Genomic DNA, 22,555 nt, shown 5'->3' with positions numbered 1-22,555 from the left:
GACACACAGTAGTTCAGAGTGACAATATCTGGTTTGCTCACAGTTTCCAACCAGTGCTCTGCCTAATAGCTCTCTCAAGCCACCATCATGGAGTTTTCATTCATAGTCCTGGTCCTGACTGTCCTTGACTTTTCTTGCTTAACTTCTCTTTCTGCTTCTCCTAGAGGTCCTACTCTTGTCTTTGTGAAACACCCCTTGACAAAACAATACCCAGTTAAATCTTTTATATATGCTTTGTATATGCCTTTCTTTGGATGGGGCCATGAGCCTGCGTTCTTGTTGGAGGCCACTGTTGTTTCGGTTACAATGACCCATTAAGGATTTAACTGCCTCGATACCTATTGCAAACAAAAGGTACTGAGTATGTCCAGTCGATAGATTGTAAAAATAGCCTCAGCTTCCAAGAAACACGTGCTCATTTTGTAACATTGAGCACTATTGAGGAAAGCGGTGACTTGTTGATTAACATGTGAACCTGCTGTGCAACTTCTGTCATTGAGGATCAGATCTAAAAGGTCATTTAGTATTATTCATGTCTCTTAAGAAGTTTTAGCACAAGATCAACAACCTCTGACTCTGGGCCTCCTGTGTCTCAATATGTAACAAGCAAAAGAGCGGCACAGTCTGTTTTTATTGTGATGCGTAACTACACCAGGCATTTTTGAAAGTGTTTTTAATACTGTAAAATATCTTGAAAAATAATGTATGTACATGTGTTTTAATTAAAACACATTGTTGACTCATTTAAACTTCAAACCCTTGAAAGAGGAACAGAACATAGCTTCCTGGAATTTGCTAAGAAGTGGTTTTCTCTCTCTGCATAATGACAAATAGGTAAAGCTACACAAGGTATTTGGAGAAGAAAGTCCTTATGGGTCTCTTTCTCTGGAGGTGTTTCAACAACTTCCTTGCTTTTCCTGCCGCATTTGGAGGGTTGGAAGCAGCAGGAGGGGCTGTTCCCAGCTCAGTGCGTTGGCTGTATTGCATCTGTTGGGTGTGACTCCATAATTTGTTGAGAAAGTGCAGCCTTCCCGGGTCCCTAGTTTTTAGTTTGTTTCTTTTTTTTTTTTAATTCGTGAGGACTAGAAAGTTAATGTCTTCGTAAATGGTACATGCTGGCCAATATGTCTTCATCTCAACTGGTGAGAATGTAGAGGGGAAAATTTTCCTTTGCTTACAGTGATGACCAGTGAGTCAGAATCATGACATATGAAATTGAAACCCTCTTAGGAGTGACAGTGGCTCTAGGACTTAGCAGAAGCTTCATGGAGGTTTTGGGAATCAGTCATCTGAATTCAGACAAACTAACTTGTCCTAAGCCATGTTTTAGGGACCTGCTCCTGAATCTTGCCATTAATTGCTTTCCCAAGTAGCAAGCTAACAGTACGTTTAAGGCATGGTTTCAAGTGCTAACTTGTATTTTAATAAAACCTCCTCGGGCTTTTTTGTTAAAATATATATAATACTAACTTAGATGTTTGTACAGCAATCCATAAAAATTCTGGGACCTCTCTGGAGATGGTCACCTGTGCAGACTAAGACTTCATGTTGTTAATATTCAGCATCAATCAAAACTTACTAGACTGTCTGTGAAAACATAATTACAAATTAAAATTCGTTTCATAGCTGTACTAAGTCAAAAGGAGCCTGCACACCCTTGCTTATGGCTGTCCATTAGTTTTCCAGATCAATAAGCACATAAGAATTTAATCAAATAGTACTTTGGCAGGATCTGAAAATGAATTTTTTTTTAATAGTAAGTGCTTTTCTCCTAAAATCCATTCTGTTAAGCACCAACATAGAGCACATTTTCATAGCTAACTGTTGGGCAAAGTAAGATATGTTTCCAAAGTACAAGGATTTTCAGAATTGTCTTAGTAGACTAAAACAGTGCACTTCTGTCTCGACCAAGTGTTGACCTTGGGGTAAGTAGCTCTTTTTGAAGTTGGCTTATATACATAATATATTCTAACTTTCAGATGGTTATGCTCAAGACAGTTCTGGGAAATTATCCCCTGATTTTATAAGATAAAGCAGGGTAAAGTACAGGGCTTGATGTACGAGTTACACGTGTAGAATATTGTTATTTATGCTATGGAATAAGTTAGAGGAAGAAAAAACAATCATTTGTGTCATAAACACCTGCAAGGAAGAATGAGATTGCTCTTTGTGGAGCCTCAGTCGTGCTGACCTCCCATGAGACTTCGGAGGCTTTGGAGACATTTGAGACATGGGGAGGAGGATGGAGAGGAGCATGCACCAAGACTTTCATACCCTCCCAGCCTCCACATTTGGAAGGATAAATGCATTTTCCTTAGCCAGAAAAGATGCCGAGTAGCAGAATCCAAAATTCACTTGCGTTGGCTCAAGGGCTTAACCAAAATTTTGGGGTCTTACAGAATTCTTTTAGTAGAGAGGAGATATTGGTGATAATGGTGTTCCCTTGACCATCTCACCTGTTAATAAGGAATGTAAAAACTCCTGTCCTCTTAAACCCAACAGTAGTAAAACACAGCTGAAATAAAACAGATGGAGAGACTGCTTATTTCTGTATAAACCAATTGGTCCAGAAGAATCGCAGCTCTTTTGTGCTGAGCTCTGACCTGCCTGGACAGCAGCCAGCCCAGTCCAGAAGGCACGTAGCCACGTTAGCCTAGCACCATGCAAGTGAGGAGGCCCCCTCCCCAGCCACTCGGGGACCTCTGTGCAGCCTGCAGTATGCCATGTAAACGTTCCCAGGGCTCCGCACCCCTTCGCGAGGCAGAGCTTATCCCAAAGATCTTTCAGCTCGGGCTGTGTTCCTGCTGTTCCTTTTGGTGCCTCCTCTTTTAACCTCATTTGCTCTTCTGGGCTGCTCTTCAAAAAGCCCCAGAGAAGACACCTCCACCCACACATTGTTCATGCATGCCTTCATGAACACAGCAGTGCTGTGACAGTTCGCTGGCTTCAGAGGCAACCGCACGTTGTCTTACTATCTGCTTACATGAGAGGCAAGGATTAGACTCGCCTTTCTGTGAAGTTTAGCCCAATGCTTAGTATTGCAGCAATATAAAAGTGAGAGCTAGTGGGACTGTCCCTCTGCCCCTGCCTGCAGACATGTTCTCTCTTGCTACTTAGGCTTTGTGGTGAGCATAGAAGCATAGAATCATTATGGCTGGAAAAGACCTTTAAGATCATCAAGTTCAACCGTTATCTAACTTTATCAGGCTCAATTCTAAACCATGTCCCTGAGCGCTGTATCTAGAAGGCTTTTAAATACATCCAAGGATGGTGATTCAGCCACTTCCCTGGGCAGCCTGTTCCAGTCTTTGATAACCCTTTCAGTGTAGAAGTTCTTCCTAATGCGTAACCTAAACCTCCCCTGGTGCAATTTGACGCCATTTCCTCTTGTCCTATCAGTTGTAACTTGCGAGCATACAGAATCACGGAATCACAGAATCTTCAGAGTTGGAAGGGTCCTCTAGCGATCATCTAGTCCAACTCCCCTGCCAAAGCAGGATTGCCCAGAGCACATTACTCAGGACTGCATCCAGGCGGGGCTTGAAAATCTCCAGAGAAGGGGAGATCTCCACAGAAATTTTTTTTCTGTGGAAAATCTCCACAGGAGGAGCCCTAGGAGTTGAAACAAAAGGTGGAATGAAAAGGGTAAAAAATGAAATGGGTAAAAAAAAACCCCACCACTAATACTATTTTTATTTTCGTTCCAGTGCGGTGTTTACCTGGACAAATTTATTGGTCGTTGTAGTTGAGCTGGATGGATCGGAGCAAGAAGCTTTGGACCTGGTTCCTTTAGTCACTAACGTGGTCCTGGAGGAACACTATCTGATTGTAGGGGTGGTGGTGGTTGTGGACATTGGTGTAATTCCTATCAACTCCCGTGGAGAGAAACAACGTATGCACCTACGAGATGGATTTTTGGCAGACCAGCTAGATCCCATCTATGTGGCCTACAACATGTAGTCTTGTACCTTAAAGCTTCCATGGACTTTACTATAGATGTATAAAATTTTTTGGTGTCCACTAAAAAAGTGTGCAGATAAGATGCTGACACTCATCAGAATGGAACTGTTTCTATTAGGACTTTTCAAAGCAGTCACGATTGGCAGGAAATAAAATGTGAAATGTTTTCTTTTACCACTAAATTTTAGAAAAGAAGGACTATGGGGTAAGGCCCTTCAGTGTGTTGGAAAAGCCCATTTTAAACTTTTTTTTTTTTTTTGCTTATTGGACAATACTGCTTTTTGAGTAAATGTGGCTTTGTATTTTACATTAAGTAAGCTGAAGTAGATTTTTTTTTATTCTGCCCTCCAAATGGATTCTTTTAAAACAATTTGCATACTAATACAAATAATTGTTTTCTTCATTTGTTTCAATACGTCATAAAAAGCTGATGAATACAGATCCGTTACTAACTGAAGCCATTTTAGATCCCACATCTTAGGAAACTATGTAGTGGTACGAGGAGAATACCCAAAGTAGCACCTTTCAATTAGAAATCTTGCAGCTTTCTGTCGGAGATGCTGAAAGCCCAAAGGCCGAAGAGCCTTTGCTGTTAGCGTTAGAATGGAGGAAATTTATAAATAAGGTATTTCGGCAATGAACTTGCAAATATCTTTGTACTAAACTAAAAAGATAAAATAAGTTAACTACTTCTTCTGTAATTATGTACAAAACGTTTAATTTATTTTGATCTCTTTAGAAGTATAAAAGAGAAAAAACATTCAAGAATATTAAACTCTTGAAATGTTTGCTAATATAAAAACAAAGTGTTGTATTATCTTGAGTGGATAGTATCACATCAAATATATATATATGAAATATAAATTCACTAATGACAAAAGATTTTAAAGTTTAAAATGCAGTACTTGTCACTTGCATGGTGTCTCCCACTGTAGATAATCAAATGTTACTCACAAATTTTTGGAAAAGAGGCAATCCTGGATTGCTAAGTGTCCCTGTCGAAAAGAATCCTCTAGATACCAGCAAGTGGAATTATTGCTGCCTTTAAGGCAGTGAATGAATTTAAGACTAAAAATGCACTACAATAATTTTCTTTTCTTTGCCATGGAGGCAACAATAAATATTCGTGCTGGCATGTGCATACACTTGTTAGACTTAGAAAAGGCAGGTTGAGGAATAGCACTGTTGTCTAGCTGCAGAACTTTGTTGCACAATTTTTTTTCGTTGTTTTAGTTGGTGTTTTTATTGCTATAAGGAAAAGTTTTGGGGTTATTTGCACAGAGTTATCGATTTGCCTCTCAGCTAGGACATGTAGCTCGGTGGCCAATGCATCCAGTTTACATTTACAGGAAACGATTGTTTTGGTGGTCTTTAATTTATTCCTTAACAGAGAGGAGCGTACAGTCACTACAACCGATTCGGCACGAACTGTGCATCTGCTAACTAGTCCCAAACGCATTAAACCATCAGAGGAACCGATCTGCCTGTTTAAAGAACGGAGGAGTCCCGCGGTCTCCGATCTGAGGCCGGCGCGGGAGAAGAGTAGGAAAACATGCATCACAGCTGCCTTCATTTTACTACCTTTGGATAAAGGAGAGGTTTGATTCCCCAGTTCTGTTGTCTTCCCTGCACCCCGGGCCCCTTTTTTTAAAACCTTCCCCTTCCTTCATGTGGTCGTAACTGAATTGACCTGTTTGTGATCAAGAGTGGGATTTACCAGCTGCAGTCCAAGAATGCTTTTCTTATTGTCCCAAATGACGTTCACGTGCTGGCTCTCATTACCGGATACGCATGACTAAGATTGTTGCAGGGCAAATGTAATCATGTTTATATCACGTACAAGGGAGTCTCGACGCTGGGTGTTTGAAATCTTTTTAAAAGGGAGGGACGTTTTCGTCTGCATGTACGGTACAGAGCATCTTGCCATGTCAGCCGCGTTTTCTTTCAGACCATCTTTTCCGCCTTCACTGTCCTGTGAATAGCCCTGTTCATGCTCTGCAGACCAATCCTATATTTTGTCAGATTCGTTTTCTGCTCCCTAAAAAGAATAAAACCTGTTCTTAATGGCAAGTCGTTGTAAGGTTTCAGACAAGATGTTGATTGATTACAAACATAATTGCAGTGTGTGAACTAACTTGTGAAGTCCTGCTATCGCTGATCTCAGTACTGCAAAACAAATCTCGCTGTCGTTCAAAGCATCACTTTAACCTTCACGAAGTCAACTTTGCATTTGTAGAGAATAAAAGAACTGCAATGCAGTTGTGAAACGCAGTTAATAACAGCTCTCTTCTGCAACCTGTCATCTGTGGTTGTTAAATCCTGAGTTAAGAGAAATGAGAAACTGAGTTTCTGGTTTTGTTGTGCAAGCAAAAGGAAGGAAACATTTAAGCACCATCAGACTGAGCAATAAAGAAGGATTGTTCTGTATTAGAAACTGTACTGTAGATAAACCATTCATGAGAATGTATAAAATGTTTGTCTTGTGACCTTGTGCTTTTGGAGTCAGACAAAACCATGTAATCAACTTGATGCACATGCACAAAAAAAGAGGGTACACAATGAACATTTAAACACAAAACTAATCAAACAGGAGCAGATTCCTCATGGTGCTTGTTTATTATATATATTTAATCCTGCTTGACACTTTACCCAAGGGAAGACTGTCCCTTTTATCAGTTGAATGTTAGCAGCGTTATTTCATAGAGTGTGGTGACTGGTTAGAGAAATTCATGTAACTCAGCCAATCACAGTTTCAAACAAAAATTTTTATGTGCAAAGGACAGCAACCTTCTTGTATGTTAAACCACCAGTACGCTTTGTACATCTGTGATAACGCCTGTTTTATATTCAAATGAACAAATAAAAGCTTTTATTTTTGTTGCTCTGAAAATATCAGTTTCTTAATTAGTCATCTAAAATGGAGCTTCCGAGAGCTGCGGACGCTCGGTGGAGGAACATGGAGAGCTATACTGTAATTTTATTTTGTTTACCTCTCTTGTTGCATAATTTATTAGTACAAATCATTATACTTTTAACAATGTTTAAATACTGGTGTGGGCATTTATTGCTGAAAGACTTTCATATGGCAACAAATGTTTTTTGTGAAATGTTTTTTTAATTCTTTTTAATATATTCAAATATACTGTTCACATTTTTGCTGAAAGTGTAAAGATTATTGTAAGCTTGGTAACATTTTGTGAGAAGCAATAACAAGCATTAGTACTGTAAAACTCCTCAAATTTGTCACTTATCACTTTTGTTGCAAGGTCTCGCTACCGACATATTGCTAAGCAGTCGCTTAAGTTATTGATCCCGGTGTTACATCTCTGCTGGAGCTTTCTGCCAGTGGAACTACACGGGTAACTGCTCACGTGTGTGGGGCTAGAACCTCCATATCAGCTCAGAAGCCTTGGACAACCGGATAAAGCCCCTCGGAAATGTGATCTGCCTGTTTCCATTGGCCTTTTCCAAAAATACCGTGCTTTCAGAGCTGGCTGCCAGCCGCTGGGTTGCAGCATCCCCAGAGAAGAGGTTTGGCCGTAGCCCTGATTTTCCAAATGTGATTTCAAAGGGTGAAATTGTGAGTCCTCGTGTCTCTGGTAGTCCATCTGAGAAGTTCAGGGTATAAAATCCCATCTCCCATGGCTTAAATTTGAGGTTGCTCATCACAAGAGGAAGGTTAGAGGACCCACAATTTTCCAGAGAAGAGAGTGCAACCCAAAAACTGTGGGAGGGAGAGGGCAAGTTAGGGGTGGCAGAAGGAAGGGGATGGCAGAACAGCAAGTAGTTCCTGATTCAATCTTACAGATCATTTTCTTTAAAAAAAGGAAGGGGTTTGATGTTTTATGCTAATGGTGATGAGGATTTTTCAAAGGCCAAAATCTTTCCAGTACACATTTTAAAAATCATTTTGGCAACTGGTGGCTATAGCGCTGAAAAGCTGGTGGGGAATCTCAACAAAAAATTTGTAGTAGGGTTAGAAGAATAATTTCATGCACAATAAGAAGGGTATGATTTATTCATTATGAGGTTGATACTAACAAGGTAAGAGCTGGAAAAGAACTTGATAAAAGACCTTGCAGCTTTTTGTGTGTGTTTTTCAACACAAAAATTTGCTTTATGCACCATTATCGTCTATGGCGGGGAGGGGGTGACATGCTCAGAGATCAACGACAAATTCTCACTGGTCACCTGGTGAACGAAATCGCAGGAGAGAGGGGTTTGGGGAACTTCTAATTTTCTCCAACACAGCTTTTTGCCATCAGCCTGAGCAGTGGCAGACCCCTCTCGGGGGGATACAAACCCCTGCTGGGGCGCCTGCGCGGGGCATGCAGGGGAGCCTGGGGGCTTGGGCCGGGCGCTGGCGTGGGACACGGGTGGACGGGCACTGCGGGGAGAGGTAAAGCCCAGAAAGATCATCCCAGTGGGGGTGGACCCCACTGTCCCCAGGGTAAGAGCCAACCCCGATTTTGAATTTTTTGTTTGTGCTAATAGAAGAACTTCTTACTTAAAGCTGGCTGCGATTTGAAGAGAGAAAAAAAAAAAAAAAAAAAAAAAACCCAAAAACCAGATTCTACATTCTGAAAGTAGAAATGAATCATTTCATTTGGAGATAAGATTTAGAAGTTCAACCTGAGCTATTTCCTTGTGTCCGGAGTGCTTCATTTGACAGCCCACCTTCCCAAAAACTCTCGCTCACCTCACCAAGAGTTAGATAAACAGGCCTTCCTTCCTTTCCAGGGTTTTTGTGGTCTCTTTTGAAGAGTACCACCTCAAAGCTGGTCCAAAAAGTCCTCTCAAAGCTTGCCTCATTTGTGCTGTACCTCACTGAGGTCAACATCTTTGAAACAGCAGCTCTCCCTTTCTTACCCAGCAAACCGGCATCAGCTCATTTCTCTACGTTTTTGGCATGCATCCTGATCCGGAAACTGCATGGCGTTTAAGATCAACCATAGATTGATGACCCTGAGCAGGTTGTACTGCATCACACCAGTCAAAATCGGTACCAGAAGCACTCTTACACTTCTTGCTGATCTTCATGGACAAGATTTCTTCAATACCGAGACCCTGTTGTCTTTTGTATGATCCACCCGGGGGAAAAAACATGGTCTTTGCCCCTGGGATCCCACAACACAACTAATAATAATTTTAAAACCTCCTGCAAAATTTTACGCATCTATGGCCAGTTAATGGGCTGATCCTAAAGGCACAAAGTTGATCTTGCTTTAATTTCATGCTTTGGTAGATTAACTATGATAGGCTTCACGCAAGGGGGTGTCCTGTGGAGGGGACAAAGCCGGTGTAAGCACCATGACAGGGAAGGGCTTCCAAGGGTGAGGGGCAGCATATGGGAAAGGTTTGGAGATGCCGGGGGAAGGGGGGGCATTTAGAGAGGAGCTGTGCAGAGCCATCACTGCTGAGGAGGACACCAGTGGAGGAAGCCATAAATGAAGTGCAGGTTGAGGAAGAGCATTTGGTGTAGAAGGGAGGTAAGGCCAGAAAAGAGAAGATCGTGCACATGTAAGGGTCAAGCAATTGAGACTATCTAATCATCTTGCATCAGGCACCTAATTTGAGGGGCCTGTGTTTTAACTTTCTCACCTAGGTGAGCCCATTGCAAACCGGGGAGCTCCGGGTGCTGTGAGACGCAGCCCGGCTGCTCTCAGCCCCACGTGCAGCCCGGAGGCTTGGAGGAACTGCTGCCTGCCGAGTTCAGCCCAGGGGCTCCGGAATAACACCCAGGAGGGGAAATGTATGGAGGTAGGAGGACAGATGTGCTGCAAGACAAGGACAGAGGTTATCCAAACGCAAAAGGGTCAGGAAACTAAAAAAACCCCACGTCTATATCAGGGAAAAGGCAGGATTGAAGCAAGGAAGTGCGGAGAGAAGACCGGAGTAAGAAAAGCAGCTGCGTGCAAGAAGAAAATAATGCTTCCATGAAGCAAGGCCGGGAGGGGAGTAAGGCATGGGCGGTATTCACGGAGCAGAGGAAGAGAATTTAAGCCAACAACTGCCCAAAAGAAATTAGCGGCCGAGGAGATACACAGGAATTAAACTTTCCATTGCAGACATGTGTGCTAATTAACATTTCTAGGGTGCCTCTCACACCCATTTGGTTTCGGACACTTTCCTGAAATCCACAGGAGGATTTTTTTCATGTGTCCCCTTCTCCCCCCACTGCCACAGCTGCCTGCCGGGGTGAGGGTACACACTCGGGTGCGTTGGCAGTGGCTCACAGCCGTGGCCGTGCGCTGCGTGGCCGTGCTGCAGCCGCAGCGGCTCAGGCCTGCGCCAGGGCTGTGATGGAGACGCAGTGCCCGAGGATGCGGCTGCGGGGGCGGGCGCTGGCACCCGCCATGGTGGCGACCCACAGCCCACCCTGCCAGCCCGGGGCCTGGGGCCCGCAGAAACGGAATGGGGAGCGTTTGCGTTCTTCCCTTTCCTCCTCTTACATCTCTTTGGTTACTAAAAAGAAAGGAAATAGCAAATGAAGTGTGGTGTCAGTTATAATTATTTTTTCGTTCAAAGGATGGAAGTATTTTTTCATCTCAGGGCAAAGCCTTTTAACAGAACAAGAGGCTTTTAACTACTTTTTAAAGTCATAATAAAATGCCTATTGGAGATCACTCGTTTTTGAGTATTTTCTAACAAAAAAACAGATTTTCTTAAATGCAAACTTTTCTTAAAATGCTCCCACTTCCAGTGGATCACATAACAGGGCTGTAACCTCTCTGTGAAAGCAGAGCGATTGCATTTTTGCTGCGTGTGCATGGGGACACCTGCACTTTCATTGTACTTCACTCACAATGAACAACACCATTCATTCCTCCAGCCCAATAAAGCCAACACATCTGCAGGAGAGAGACAAAGTCAGGATGCAATGTGTCATCCCGAGTGAGATGTGACAGAGTGCAAGTGTCAGAGGCAGCAACCAGAAAAGAAGGTTACAATTAGTCTCATTGGCAGTTTGACTTAATTTTGGGTAAAATATATATTTAGCCAGTTTAATTTGTAAATGCTGAGCCACAGGAAGAGTAATAATTAGGGGACACGGTGAGAGCACTGGCTCGGGGTAGACCTGCACTTCAAGTCATACTCTTCAAAAAAATAACAACGCTCTCTAAGCCCACATTTGACTTCAGTTTTGACTATGGATCAACTCTATGTCATGAGAGCATTCTCATCAGTGTCCTTAAAGAGCGGCAGGAGTTGCACAGCTCCCTCGCAGTGCCCGTGTGGTTCCTGGTAGGAAGCGCACGAGCATCTCGGAGGGCTCCTCTGAAGTTCGGCACCATCAGCCCCGCTCAGCTGGCGTGGAGCTGACACCCTGCTCCCGCTGAGCCACGCACCCCACGCAAGCAGAGTCCCTGGTCACTGCCATGGTGTTGTAAATGTCTTCATTAAAAAGATCTACAGTGCTGAGATGCGAAAGGACAGATTTCACCAGCAGACCAAATTGCCGCCCTGTCTTCCTACTGCGACTTCTGGATGGGCAAATCAAATTGGTCTTCCTCCTCCTCTTCCTCCTCTGCCTCCTGCTCCAAGCGCTGACACATTGCTTTGAATTTCAGCCACAGCAGCTGCCATTTAGTGAAGCTCCTCCAAGCTCCAGGAGCTCACAAGGCCTGGGTGGTCAGTCAGTCAACAAGCTGGAGGACTTCAAACCACCATAAAAATGTCACAATTTCTGCTCTGAAGCGCTGAGCAGTAACCTACAGGAATGAGTTTATAAGTTCTTTTAAGCACGGGCTGTTGTGGGACGGGGGACTCTGGACACTGCTTTGCTGCACCGAAGGGTGATTGCAGGAGGTGGGAGAGATGGAACCGCTCCCTCTGCCCAGGGAGGTCCTGGTCACAGATCAAGACTAGGCCAAGAATCAGCAAATTCTGAACAAGCTCTTACCAGAAAAGCCTGTAAATAGGTTATATCACTGCAGCTAACTCTGTACAGAGAGCATACCCCCCCCCCCCAACCCCCCGGGAGCCTTCTGCTGAAAGGCAGGGCTTTGGGCAGGGGGGCCGTGCCCGGGAGAAACCCCTGCTGAGGGGGTGATGGGGGGCACCCATCACCGCTGGGCGGTCGGGGGGACACCGTGGTGAGGCTTTCAAGGGAATCAAGTGGGGTTTGGGGAAAAGGGGGTGGTGGCACTGGTGACATTCGAGGCGCAGGCAGGGGTAACTCCGCAGTCGGTCCCAGGGGTGCGGGGTCGGGCGCCGAGCAGTGCCTCGGGCCCAGAGGGACCGTACTGCTGTGCAGGAGGGACCGTGCCAGGCAGCTTGGGAGGGTGAAAGGGTGGTGGGGTGGGTTGTGCCAGGCCGGCTGGTGCCGGGCTGGGGAGCAGTTTGGGGAGGCCTGTAGCTCTTCAGCCGGAACTCCCAGTTGCTCTTTCCTTGTGCAGCAGTTGATGCTCATTATTGTGGATAGTTTTTGAAAGGCGGCTCCCGCACCGCTCCAGCCTCGAGGCAGCTCAGGGCTGTCAGGGCTGGAGGCGGTGGCAGTGCCATCGCGTTGGCGTGGGGCTGGGTGCAGGGCTCACCCACGGGCAGGCACCGAGCGCCCTGCGGCGGGGACCGGTGGTGTGAGCTGCCCCCCCCCCCCTTCCCAGGGCCCAACGTCTCCCTGACCGCCGCTGGTGAAACACAAGCTCCAGGGCTGGCGGGTCATTTTTTGCAAGCGCAGCATTGCACCTATCCAAATATCACGCTGAAACGCAGCCAGTGGGAAGGGGTGAGCGGTCCTGGGCATCCAGTGCCGACTCCCCACGGCTCCGTTAGCCCGGAGCGGCTCACTCTCCGCGGACATCAGGGAGCTCAGAGTCAAAATGCTGCAGGCTCCGGCGTCCGCAGGAAAAAATAATGGGCAATTGCATGACTGAGTTGCACATCTTTCCTTTCTGCAGGGGAAAAATAAAAGCTTTTCCGGCACTTGTGGTCTTTACAGACTTGTGAAAAGACAGTGAAAGGCTCTGTAACTCGGTCAAGGGTTGTTGCAGCCAAAGCAGTTCTCTCTCTAGTGCATAAGCCGCACATGGCAGAGTTTCTGGTTGAACTTTTTCTTCGGGAAGGAGCCGGTGTTGCTCCTTGGCAGGGGCTGAGCGGCAGCGCAGGCGGCAGAGGAGCTGCCTGCCCGCACCGTGCTGCCCGAGCTGCTGGGCTTTGGACACCAGACCTGCCCAGCTCTTATTCCTCCAAAGAAGACACAGAAATTCCTCCTAACACCCGTTACGGGGTGCCCTGATGAGCCGAGGTGCGTGGGTGGCTCAGGGCAGGCAAAACCCCCTCTCCTGATGACAGGGGCTTCCGAGAACCGCTGTGTGCACGGCACCGATTCCCTTTTTGCTTTTAACGGAGCCATTTTTCACCTTGAAGGCTCTGTTCCAGGGGACAGGAGCGCATTGGTGTGGGCAAGCTCGGTGGGCTCATGGCTTCCACGTGCTCTTCCCATGGGAGCACAGGCGGAGGAGAGGCAGAGCCCTCCCCTGACAGCAAGCGGCACCTGCAGCCGCCCGCGGTGGCTGGCTGCAAAAGATACTTCTCCCCTTAACGAAGCAGTTAAAAATAAAATAGTGCTCTGGCTTTATTAATAAACACTGTTTTCTGCTGCAGAAGGCCTGTTCCAAACACTGGTAAAGCGTTTCGGATAACCCGCTTCACAGTGCCTTCTCTATGCAGAACTCAAGTTTATTTTTAGGAACCTCTCTGGGGCAAATCCTATTTCCATGGAAGCTTTACGCCAGCTTAGTTTTCACTTCCAGGGAGTTAACAGAAACTGGCCGGTGGCTTTGTAAACAAACACATCTCTCTGCCTTCTCGCACGGCGCCTTCTGGCTCTCTCGGCCTTTATTCTGACTAATAATCTTCAATTATTAATCCCCTTCTATGTTAAAATTATCTGCCAAGCAGACGCTATATTTAATTTCAGCCCCTCCATCGCTGTTCCCCAGCCTGAAGGCATCTTCCCGCGGCTCGCTGCCGGCCCCGGGGCCGTGGGGCTGGAGAGGCCCTGGGCCAGGCACGGCCCCGGGGCGTGGGAGGGGCAATTTAGAGTTCATTTTCTCTGGGTTCTCTCTATTTTTTCTGAATTTACTATTTTGAACTTTTAGCAACCCAGCATTTCTTTTTTAAAAAGCATTACTCAGAGTCTAACATACTTTTGATCCTTTTGACCTCTGGAAATAGGGTTTATTAAGATAAAATATGACATTTTTCCAGGGTTTTGGAAGGTCCGAGATAGTTTGGTGTTTTGTTTTGTTTTGTTTTTCTTTTAGGTTACCTTAAACATCTTCCACTTAAAACCAAAAATACTGTATTATTCTCACAAATGGATGGACCTTTCCACTTGCAATTGAATTTCCTTAACATGAAACAGCTTTTCTGGTTTTGATGCCTACCCCTGCCCCCCCGTCCCCCGCCCCCCTTCCCCCCCCCCCTTTGATTTCGGAAAGCATTTGGAAAGCACATGCACGCATCGCATATGTGCTCTCACTCGGTGAGGCTAAAATTGGCTGGGCAGCCCCTGACTACCGGTAACAAATCCCAAACATATTTTGTGCACTCGGTCAGTCAAGATCTGGAGAGGCAACGAAGCCCTGAGCCGGGCGGCTCGCTCCACCTAAAGGAAGCAGGAGGCAGAAACCGCTGCTTCTCCTTATTAAAATAAAATAACAGCCAGAGTTAAAAGTTACTAAACAACAACAACGATGCTAACAATAACAACAATAATGATAAAAAATAGGAAAAGCCAACAATAAAAAGCCAAACGATGCCTTTAAGACTGATGCTCTGGAGGCACTAAGAGGTATCCCGGTCTGCGGTGGCGAAGACGCAGCGGCTCATCCGGAGGCTGCTGGTGGAAGGGACTTTGCACATTTGGGGCAGCACAAGGACAAACGTCCTCCTCTGCTTTGCCGGGGTGGCGGTGCCAGGGCCCCGCGTGGGACGTGTGACGGGGTCACACGCTGAGCGGTGGGGGTGGGAAGCTGCCGTAGCACTTTCAAAGCTTTTAACCTGTTTGGTCCCGATAGCGGCCCCACCGGTGACACCGGAACCAGCAAACGCACGCAGGGACGGGAGTGGGGGAGCGTTTCCACCGGGGGTTTGTGGCAGCGGGGTGCTGGTGAGCGGCGCTGTGCCTGGAGGCTGACTGCGGTCATCGGAAGGGGAGAAGGGAAAGAGCTCAGAGGGGACGCGGCTTTTTCCTGGTCCCGCTTTGGTGGCTTGGGCCGGCACGAACGACTCCTTTGCAATCCGTGCGCTATGCCGGCTACTTGTATTTAATTGAGTTTCATCACAATGAATTAATAAAATTTGCACTCATGGGTAAAATGTGAAGACTCCTGTAAGAAGAGAAAAGTTTGGACAGTAAAATAATAAAAGAGACTTTTGAGGGATTTTTAAATATTTTAAATAGAATTTTCAATTTTCCCCTCCCCCCGGGACTAGCAGGTCTTGTTAGGTCTTAATTCCTACAGGGGAATTCTTAATTGCCACAGAGAAACCAATTGCCACAGGGTCCCTCCCGCCACCCTGAAGTCACAATGGGGCTTCGTGACAACCTGCCCTGACTGTGACTCGTCCCCAAATCCCCTTTCTCTCGAGGGCGGCCATGGGACATGCCCTGGGGGCAGCAGCACCAGTGTGGGCCCTCGGCCTCCTCAGGCACCCACCGGCAGCAAGTCTGGTCTTCAAAAATGAGTGAGAGAGACGGCTTCTCCCAGGAACGCTGCGGCCGTTCAGGCTGGAGCTGGATTCATGGAGCCTTCTCAGTCCCTCCAGATAAAATTATTTTATTTATTTATGAGGCTTTGAGCAGCCTGGTCTAGTGGGAGGTGTCCCCGGCTATGGCAGGGGGGTTGGAACGCGATGATCTTCAAGGTCCCTTCCAACCCGAACCATTCTATGACCGTATGATTCACAAAGCCGGCGCAGGCTCAGGGGTGGTGGCGGGGTTGGGGGAAGGCAGAGCGGGGCTCCTGGCGGGAGGGAGCACGGGGGGGGGGGAGGGGGTCTGCGAGACCCACCCTGGCTGCCGGCAGCGCAAGACTCAGCATGAAAACCAGAACATGATGGATACAGACAGCCCTTGGGGGCTGCTGGCCCTGAATGGGCTGAAAAAGTCCGTTTTCAGTGCCGAGAGGTGTGACTTGCGCTCAAGCCCTGCCAGCTCACCTGGAGCCCGGAGCGAGGTCCCCGAGGTCCCCGCCAGCTCCGGCACCGCTCCCCACCCACAGCCCCGGTCTTTCCGGGCCAGGACGAGTAAGAATAGCAGCCTCATGCACGCCCACCCAAGGACATGAGGACAACTGGCCAAAATCAACACAGACACCTCCACTGAGTTTGGGGTTTTTTTTTAAATACATTTATTAACCAATGTTAACACATTAAATGACTCTATATATTGCTAGTCAGAGCAGCTTACAAAATGCCAGAATGCATCATAAACTGGACAGCCACAATGAATAATTACAATGTGCATAGTGGCTAAGCTCAACACTTTAATATAGCTTTATGATTTGCAGAAAAATTAATTTTAAATCATGATTCCTAAAACAATCAATTGTAATTTTACCTAAAACTTATACAAAACCAGGCCACAATCTTTTTTTTTTTGTTTTGTTTTTTTTCTTTAAAACACACAGTTTTCACGCTGTAGTAACTTGGAAATGTGCAACCGTGTCAACAGAGACAAAAAAGCCAAAGTAACACGAATCTTACTTTCATGCAGCTATCAGTTAAATATTACATATTCTGGAATGATTTTACACCAAAAATATTTCCACAATAACTTGCTTTCATAGGGGTGGATCGAAGTTTTGGAACTTGTAAAGTAATTGAACGAGATTGATTTTTAGTTGTGAAGTGTTTTACAGTCACAACACAGAGGCGACAAAAGTTAATTACACATTTATCAGGCAATAACGTAGCTGTGGTAATACAAGTTACCATCTACTTACTATTTTTTCCAATCAACTTACCACTGAATTTCTGCAACGTATTGGGCATTATTTGGCAGTATCTAGTCAATTAACTTATATCACCACTGTAAGGAAAAAAGATCAGGATTTCAGTGGTAGTTCACAGAAGTCTTAGTTATACTTTCTTCTTTACAATGACCCTGACAAATCCTAGAGAAAACTTTTTTAAAGGCTTTCCTCCTGATTCTTCAGCTTCCATCGTTCCATCATGTAATTGCTTTCAATAAATATCAAAGATCTAAATAAATATTTACAAATTATTCCTCTAACTTCTCAAAAAATAGCTGGATGATTAATGGGCATATGACTCAGTCTAAGACCAATCTTTGAAAGAAACTAAAATGCGGAGACACTTTAAAAGAAAAGCTATTTAAGTAAGCTTTACATCTATTTAAAAAATTGTCTCTGAACATGGATGCAATTCATATATCTATATATAAAACAAACAAAAAGAAAATCATTTTTCAACTATCGATCCATTCCTATTGGTAATGCTTCTTAATCCAGACATTCCGCAAAATACAGACTTTTTACAAATCACGGCATCTTTAATACAAGAAAATTAACATGCATTATTCTTCATTCTGAGTACAGTGATGGAGCTCATTATTAGGCAATGACCCATTACTACAAACATAACGGCTTCTGTGAAACTTAAGTGCTTTTTCTCCTTTTGTTATCAAGTTACAATGGACCAGGTGACACCAGATCATAGGCAGTCAAATGACGTTGGATCGGGGAGGCCAAAGGGGGGGGCGCAATAAAGAAATTTGTATGCCTCATAATTCCGTGTATGAATAAAGGTAGTTGCTTTTTCTGGTTTTTGGCTTTTCTTATTCTTGTTACAAGCACTCATGTTAGGACAAAGATGAAATGTGCAAACTTCAAAATTTAAATATTCATTTTTCTCTAAGATCCAGCTCAGTAAAAGATTACCCCAGTTCCCTGTGATTTTAAACTACAAGATCAAAGCTAATATTTTGTTATAAAAGTTATATATTGAAAAGAAATAATGAAAATAAAACACAGTTGGGAAATATTTAAGAAAAAATACGCAGGACTAGCACCTGCTGTGTCAACCCTGTTCCCTAAATTCAATCATGTACCCACTGGTATAACCAATAGATAATGCCTTTAAACAGTAAAATTAAGCTGAACAAAACCAGCTCAACAAGGTTAAGAAATAAACGTTACATCAAGGTAGTATGCTTCGTTTTTCTGAAACAGTTCTATACTTCTTACATTCTAGTTTTTAAACGTTCCTTTCGTTAAACTTGCGTGACTTTTTTATTTTTAGATCTGCTGTTTTTAAAGATTAAAACCTCTGTAAAACCTAAAAATGTTTTAAAATTTGCTGAAAATGCAACAAATCCTCTAGTTTAAAATTATTTAAAGTAACCTGCTCCCACAGATGTTAAATTCACTTCGCTGACAAAATTTTGGAGGAGCATTAAACAGAAGACTGAAATTACTGTGCAAAATTTCTTTTACGAAAAGTGTTTAAAGGCTGGTGCAAAATGGGAAGCAAATTCTAAACAATTTTGGCTTCTTGGAAACAAAAACCGCTGTGTCTGAGAATAGCAATCATCGGGGTGGTTTTCTAGGGGAGGAATAACTCTTTCATCTTTTTCTGCGGCAGGTACGTTTGTGTTCAGCATGCCAGTGCTCCTGCTGACACTTGATGGAGCAGTAGGACGTGTTCCAGCAGCAGTGGTACATGGCCTCCTCTTCACAGTTGTAGCACTGGAGAGAACAAACGAGACGAGATTACCACCCTGGCAGGATCCCTCCTTACCAACGCACGTGTGTTCTCACCTGCTCAAGGATGCACCAGCACATGCAGAGCAATACTTCTCTTTTATCTATGCTTGGGGCAGCCAAAGGCAGGAGGGCATTATTCACACGTGCTGAGTAAAGCAGCAAACTTTAGTAAATCTGCACAATGCCTTCATATTTTCCAGAGTCTGGATTATTGCGGTTGAAAAAAAATCATCTCTCATTTAAGAAAACTCATCGCTCGGGGCAGTGGACCGACATTTTTCAGCTACGCAGTGAAGGAACCATCTTTTACTCAACATTTGTATAATGGCATCCTGATTTATGTCTTAAAAGCTACGATAAATCAACAGGCATTTCTGGTGTGAACAGGTTCTGCGCAAGCTTGAAAATCTGCGTTTCTGGTTTCTTTACAAGACTGACCTGTCCAGAGGTTGCTGGGGAAGGTCCTTTTGGGCTAGGAAAATCTCAAAAGTCACAAAAATATTATTGGAGAAAAGAATAATTCATTACCAAGAGGTTGGTTACAGCCCACTTAGTGCAGGTCTGCAAGGAGGCTACTGTCGTTGGGGATTGTTGGTTGCCAGAGAGCGCTGCAAACTGGTGAAAACAAAACTTCGCGCTACATCAGAGCTACTGAGAAGAGCCAGACAGTGCCTTTTCCTTCAAGTCTTCCAGAAACCAGAGAAGGCCTGGTGTACACTGGATTGCTACATGGGCTTGTGCCCCTTGTCACGCCAGCCAGGACAGCACAAAACCCCTGAAAGAAGAGATGCTGCACAGCCTGTGATTTCTGCAGAAATACCCGGTTCTGGGCAGTGCTGCAGCCAAGAGGATTTCTAGCCCGGAGCACAGAGAACACCCCCGGTTTGCTGGTAGCCAGAAGGGCTACCTGGAAAGTAACCCCATGGCCTCTAAGAAACTAAAAAACGGAACCAACATGCTGGCCAACACTATTGGTGCTCAACAGGGAGGTACGGACAATGTGTCCTGTCTCCAGGTAGTTTTATATCTTTTAAGGGAGTGCTGGTAAAAGCATTAACTATCATTCTGACAAATTCCTGTAAAGCCAGGTGGCACTGCTGCTAAAGGAGCCACTTATACTCAGTGCCCTTGAAAGCCAGGTTCTAATGATCTCAGATTTGTCTTTCTGAATTTGGTCTGCTCAAAATCAGAGAGTATCTTTATGAATTCAGTCTGAAATGTCTATTGCACGATGGGGAACAGAGGGAGGGATATCACACAGTCTGTGCAGGCTGCTATCAAACCACAGAATAACACACAATTTACTATTTATGTCCTGTCTAGCTACAGCGTTGTTAATAAAACAGAGAATTACAAAGAAAACAAACCCAACTGCCTTAAAACAAAATAAAACCACAACAACCCTAAACACTGGAAAAGACAGATCCAAGAAAGCTGACATTTACATTGGCTAAACTGATAACTATTTATTTACATCAGCAATAAAGGGATGGCTCTAGCTGCATGAGAAGGGAACCTCTCCATTTTCCTTTTATAACTAAGCTCCTGGGAAGTTTATTTGTAGAAATGTCTGCAAACAAGTGTCCTCTCGAGAGCTGTTTTCCAGGTTTTTCATGTTGCTGGCTGCCCACAAGCCTGTGGGAACCATTAGGATCATCCGCTGGAAAGGTGCAGGGAACAGCTGTGTCTCTCCATTATGGGCCTCAGCCCAGAGACTGGCTTCACATCTGCTTGCTTGGAGAGATCAAAATACACTAAGACAGGAGAGGACAACTGATCTGTGGGTCCTGCACTTCCCTTTACATATGCTGGCCATAAGTGTGGGATGTAAATCTCCACTTACAAAAGGAAAATAGTGTCATCTAAGCTGGTACCAGCACATGTGGCAGAGAAGGCAAAATGCCAGCTGGCCTTGGGCCTCCTCTTTTCTTCATGTTTTCCTTTTTCTAGACATTATCAACCACTTGGGGTTTTGTTTCAGACAGTACACATCACAGACAATGCTCACTCACTTAAAAACAACCTATTGCAACTTAGAATAAACATATATGTAAATATAATTGAAAGAGACAGAAGTTAAAAATGAACTGTAAAAATGGACTATGTACCAATTTAAATGAGGCTTACATGCAAATAAAAGAACCAGAAAAAATTAAAAAAGAACCACTATCAAGACCGGCACTCTATCCTGTATTCTGAAGGCTATCAAATTGCATAATCTCATCATCGTTATCCCTGCCTTTACACTTCTTCCTTTCATTTGCTATTTACTTGAGGAACCTGTACTAAATCCAAATTTTCTGGAGGTATCAAAATGAAATTGGGTTAAGCCACGGGGACTGTAGCCAGTCAGAGGCACAGAAATTGTTGTTCTTTATGTGTTAGGCTCCTGAGGGCTGGGAGCACATCTTCTCGTGTGCCTGTACACCACCAGTGAAACATATCCCTTCAACCTGACTGGATTTTTTTTTAGGTGTGAGAAAAAGACAAATACAGCGTGAATAATAGCAGCTGTATTCCCAAGCCTCGACATCTGCATTATGCAAAACCAGAGGTCTCTGCTTCTAATTAAAAAGCAAAGCCACCAAAACTCATTTAGTACGTGTGTTAATTACATGAGATTTTGGTAAGGAGGAATCATTATTATAATAGCAGCATACAAGAGCGGTACTACACACCAGGGACTGTCATTAGTACCACCGAAGGAAAAATCACTGGGGAGTTGTGTAATTGGACCAACTCCAGATGCCTGAGGCTGTGTGTTGGCAGGCAGATCCATCAGCTTGAATGCAAAGGTGTTTATCCTTACCCTCCTTCTCCTACCACATGCAAACCAGTTGCTTCTATGATACCTTCATTTAAGGTGGTGATTGACAGATAGTTCTGGGGCCACAGAAATAGGCAAGACTGTCAAATGCTCTTTATATCTTTAATTGTCTTGCTTAGAAAAAGGCTTTATGCACATGATCAGAAGATGTGGTACCAGGGCACTCTCTGATTAGGATATGGTAAAGGCACGTTGGAGCAGCTGAAAGTAAGTCTTGTGAGTCTCTTTCATAAATTCTGCCTTCAAAAAACCCCCAAAACAGCTATAGCTAGGAGTCCAGACTCACAATCAAGTTACTGTGATTGGGTTACTGCATATCAGCTGAATGGTGGCAACAGTTAACATGTGCCCTTTTAACTTTTGACAGAAGAGAGCTAATTTAACATAGTTCTATAGCAGGCAAAAGCAATTCAGTTGCCCTCTCAAGTGCCGCAGGCAAAAGCATGCATGCAGACACCAGCAGCTGGTGACTCATTAAACACAGTAACTTGATCAAGTCGAAGACCTAAATAACTTCTCTGGTCTGCAGAGACAGGTAGACAAGGAGGAATTTTCTAACTGACAGAGACCCAAGCACTGCAGTATCATACCACCCACAGTAAAATCTCTGCTAGGAGCGGAAATGAAGACTCTACAGAAGCTCTGGCATTTGAAGTAATTCTTCTCTTTACAAAAAAAAAAACAGACTCATAACTGTGATAGTCAGCAACCAATTGTCTCGCCTTAGTATTTATTTCACTCTTCTGCAGAGCAGGGTTTTCTCTGCAGGGACCATCATTTCATCTGTAAGAACAAGGACTAATGAGGCTGAACATAAACAAACAGCCCTTTGTAGCAGAAGACAACCGGGAGCTGCGGGTCGGAGCCAGGGCTGGCTGTCCCCGGGCAGCATTGGGACAGCAGCTGCCCATCGCTGCTCAGATCAGCGTGCCATCTTGTGGTAAGGCACTCGCACGCTGCTCAGCCGCATCTGGCAAAATCGAAGCTCAAAAGGAGGCGAGTAGAAAATCTCGTACCCGCCCTCCTGTATTTT

At 44.6% G+C, this 22,555-nt stretch overlaps 2 protein-coding genes across 4 annotated transcripts in view; one reads left to right on the top strand and one right to left on the bottom strand.

The window, feature by feature from the left end:
- Positions 1–4,580, top strand: part of DIP2C (disco interacting protein 2 homolog C) — a gene marked incomplete at its 5' end in the record, with an annotated part of 178,225 nt that extends 173,645 nt beyond the window's left edge. Inside the window, one exon of the mRNA XM_082479767.1 lies at positions 3,708–4,580. Coding sequence (XP_082335893.1) covers positions 3,708–3,960 — 253 coding nt within the window. The 3' untranslated portion in view covers positions 3,961–4,580. The remainder of the gene's footprint in view (positions 1–3,707) is intronic.
- An 11,720-nt stretch (positions 4,581–16,300) lies between these two features.
- ZMYND11 (zinc finger MYND-type containing 11) overlaps positions 16,301–22,555 on the bottom strand; it is a 107,998-nt gene continuing 101,743 nt past the window's right edge. For all 3 annotated transcript variants that reach the window (XM_082479508.1, XM_082479506.1, XM_082479507.1), the window contains one exon: positions 16,301–18,677. In XM_082479508.1, coding sequence (XP_082335634.1) covers positions 18,555–18,677 — 123 coding nt within the window. In that variant the 3' untranslated portion in view covers positions 16,301–18,554. The remainder of the gene's footprint in view (positions 18,678–22,555) is intronic.

Source organism: Vanellus vanellus (genome assembly GCF_965231255.1).
Source record: "Vanellus vanellus genome assembly, chromosome: 2".
Lineage (NCBI taxonomy): Eukaryota > Metazoa > Chordata > Aves > Charadriiformes > Charadriidae > Vanellus > Vanellus vanellus.
The sequence above is the reverse complement of the archived record's forward strand: the minus strand, read 5'-3'. Positions and strand labels throughout refer to the sequence as shown.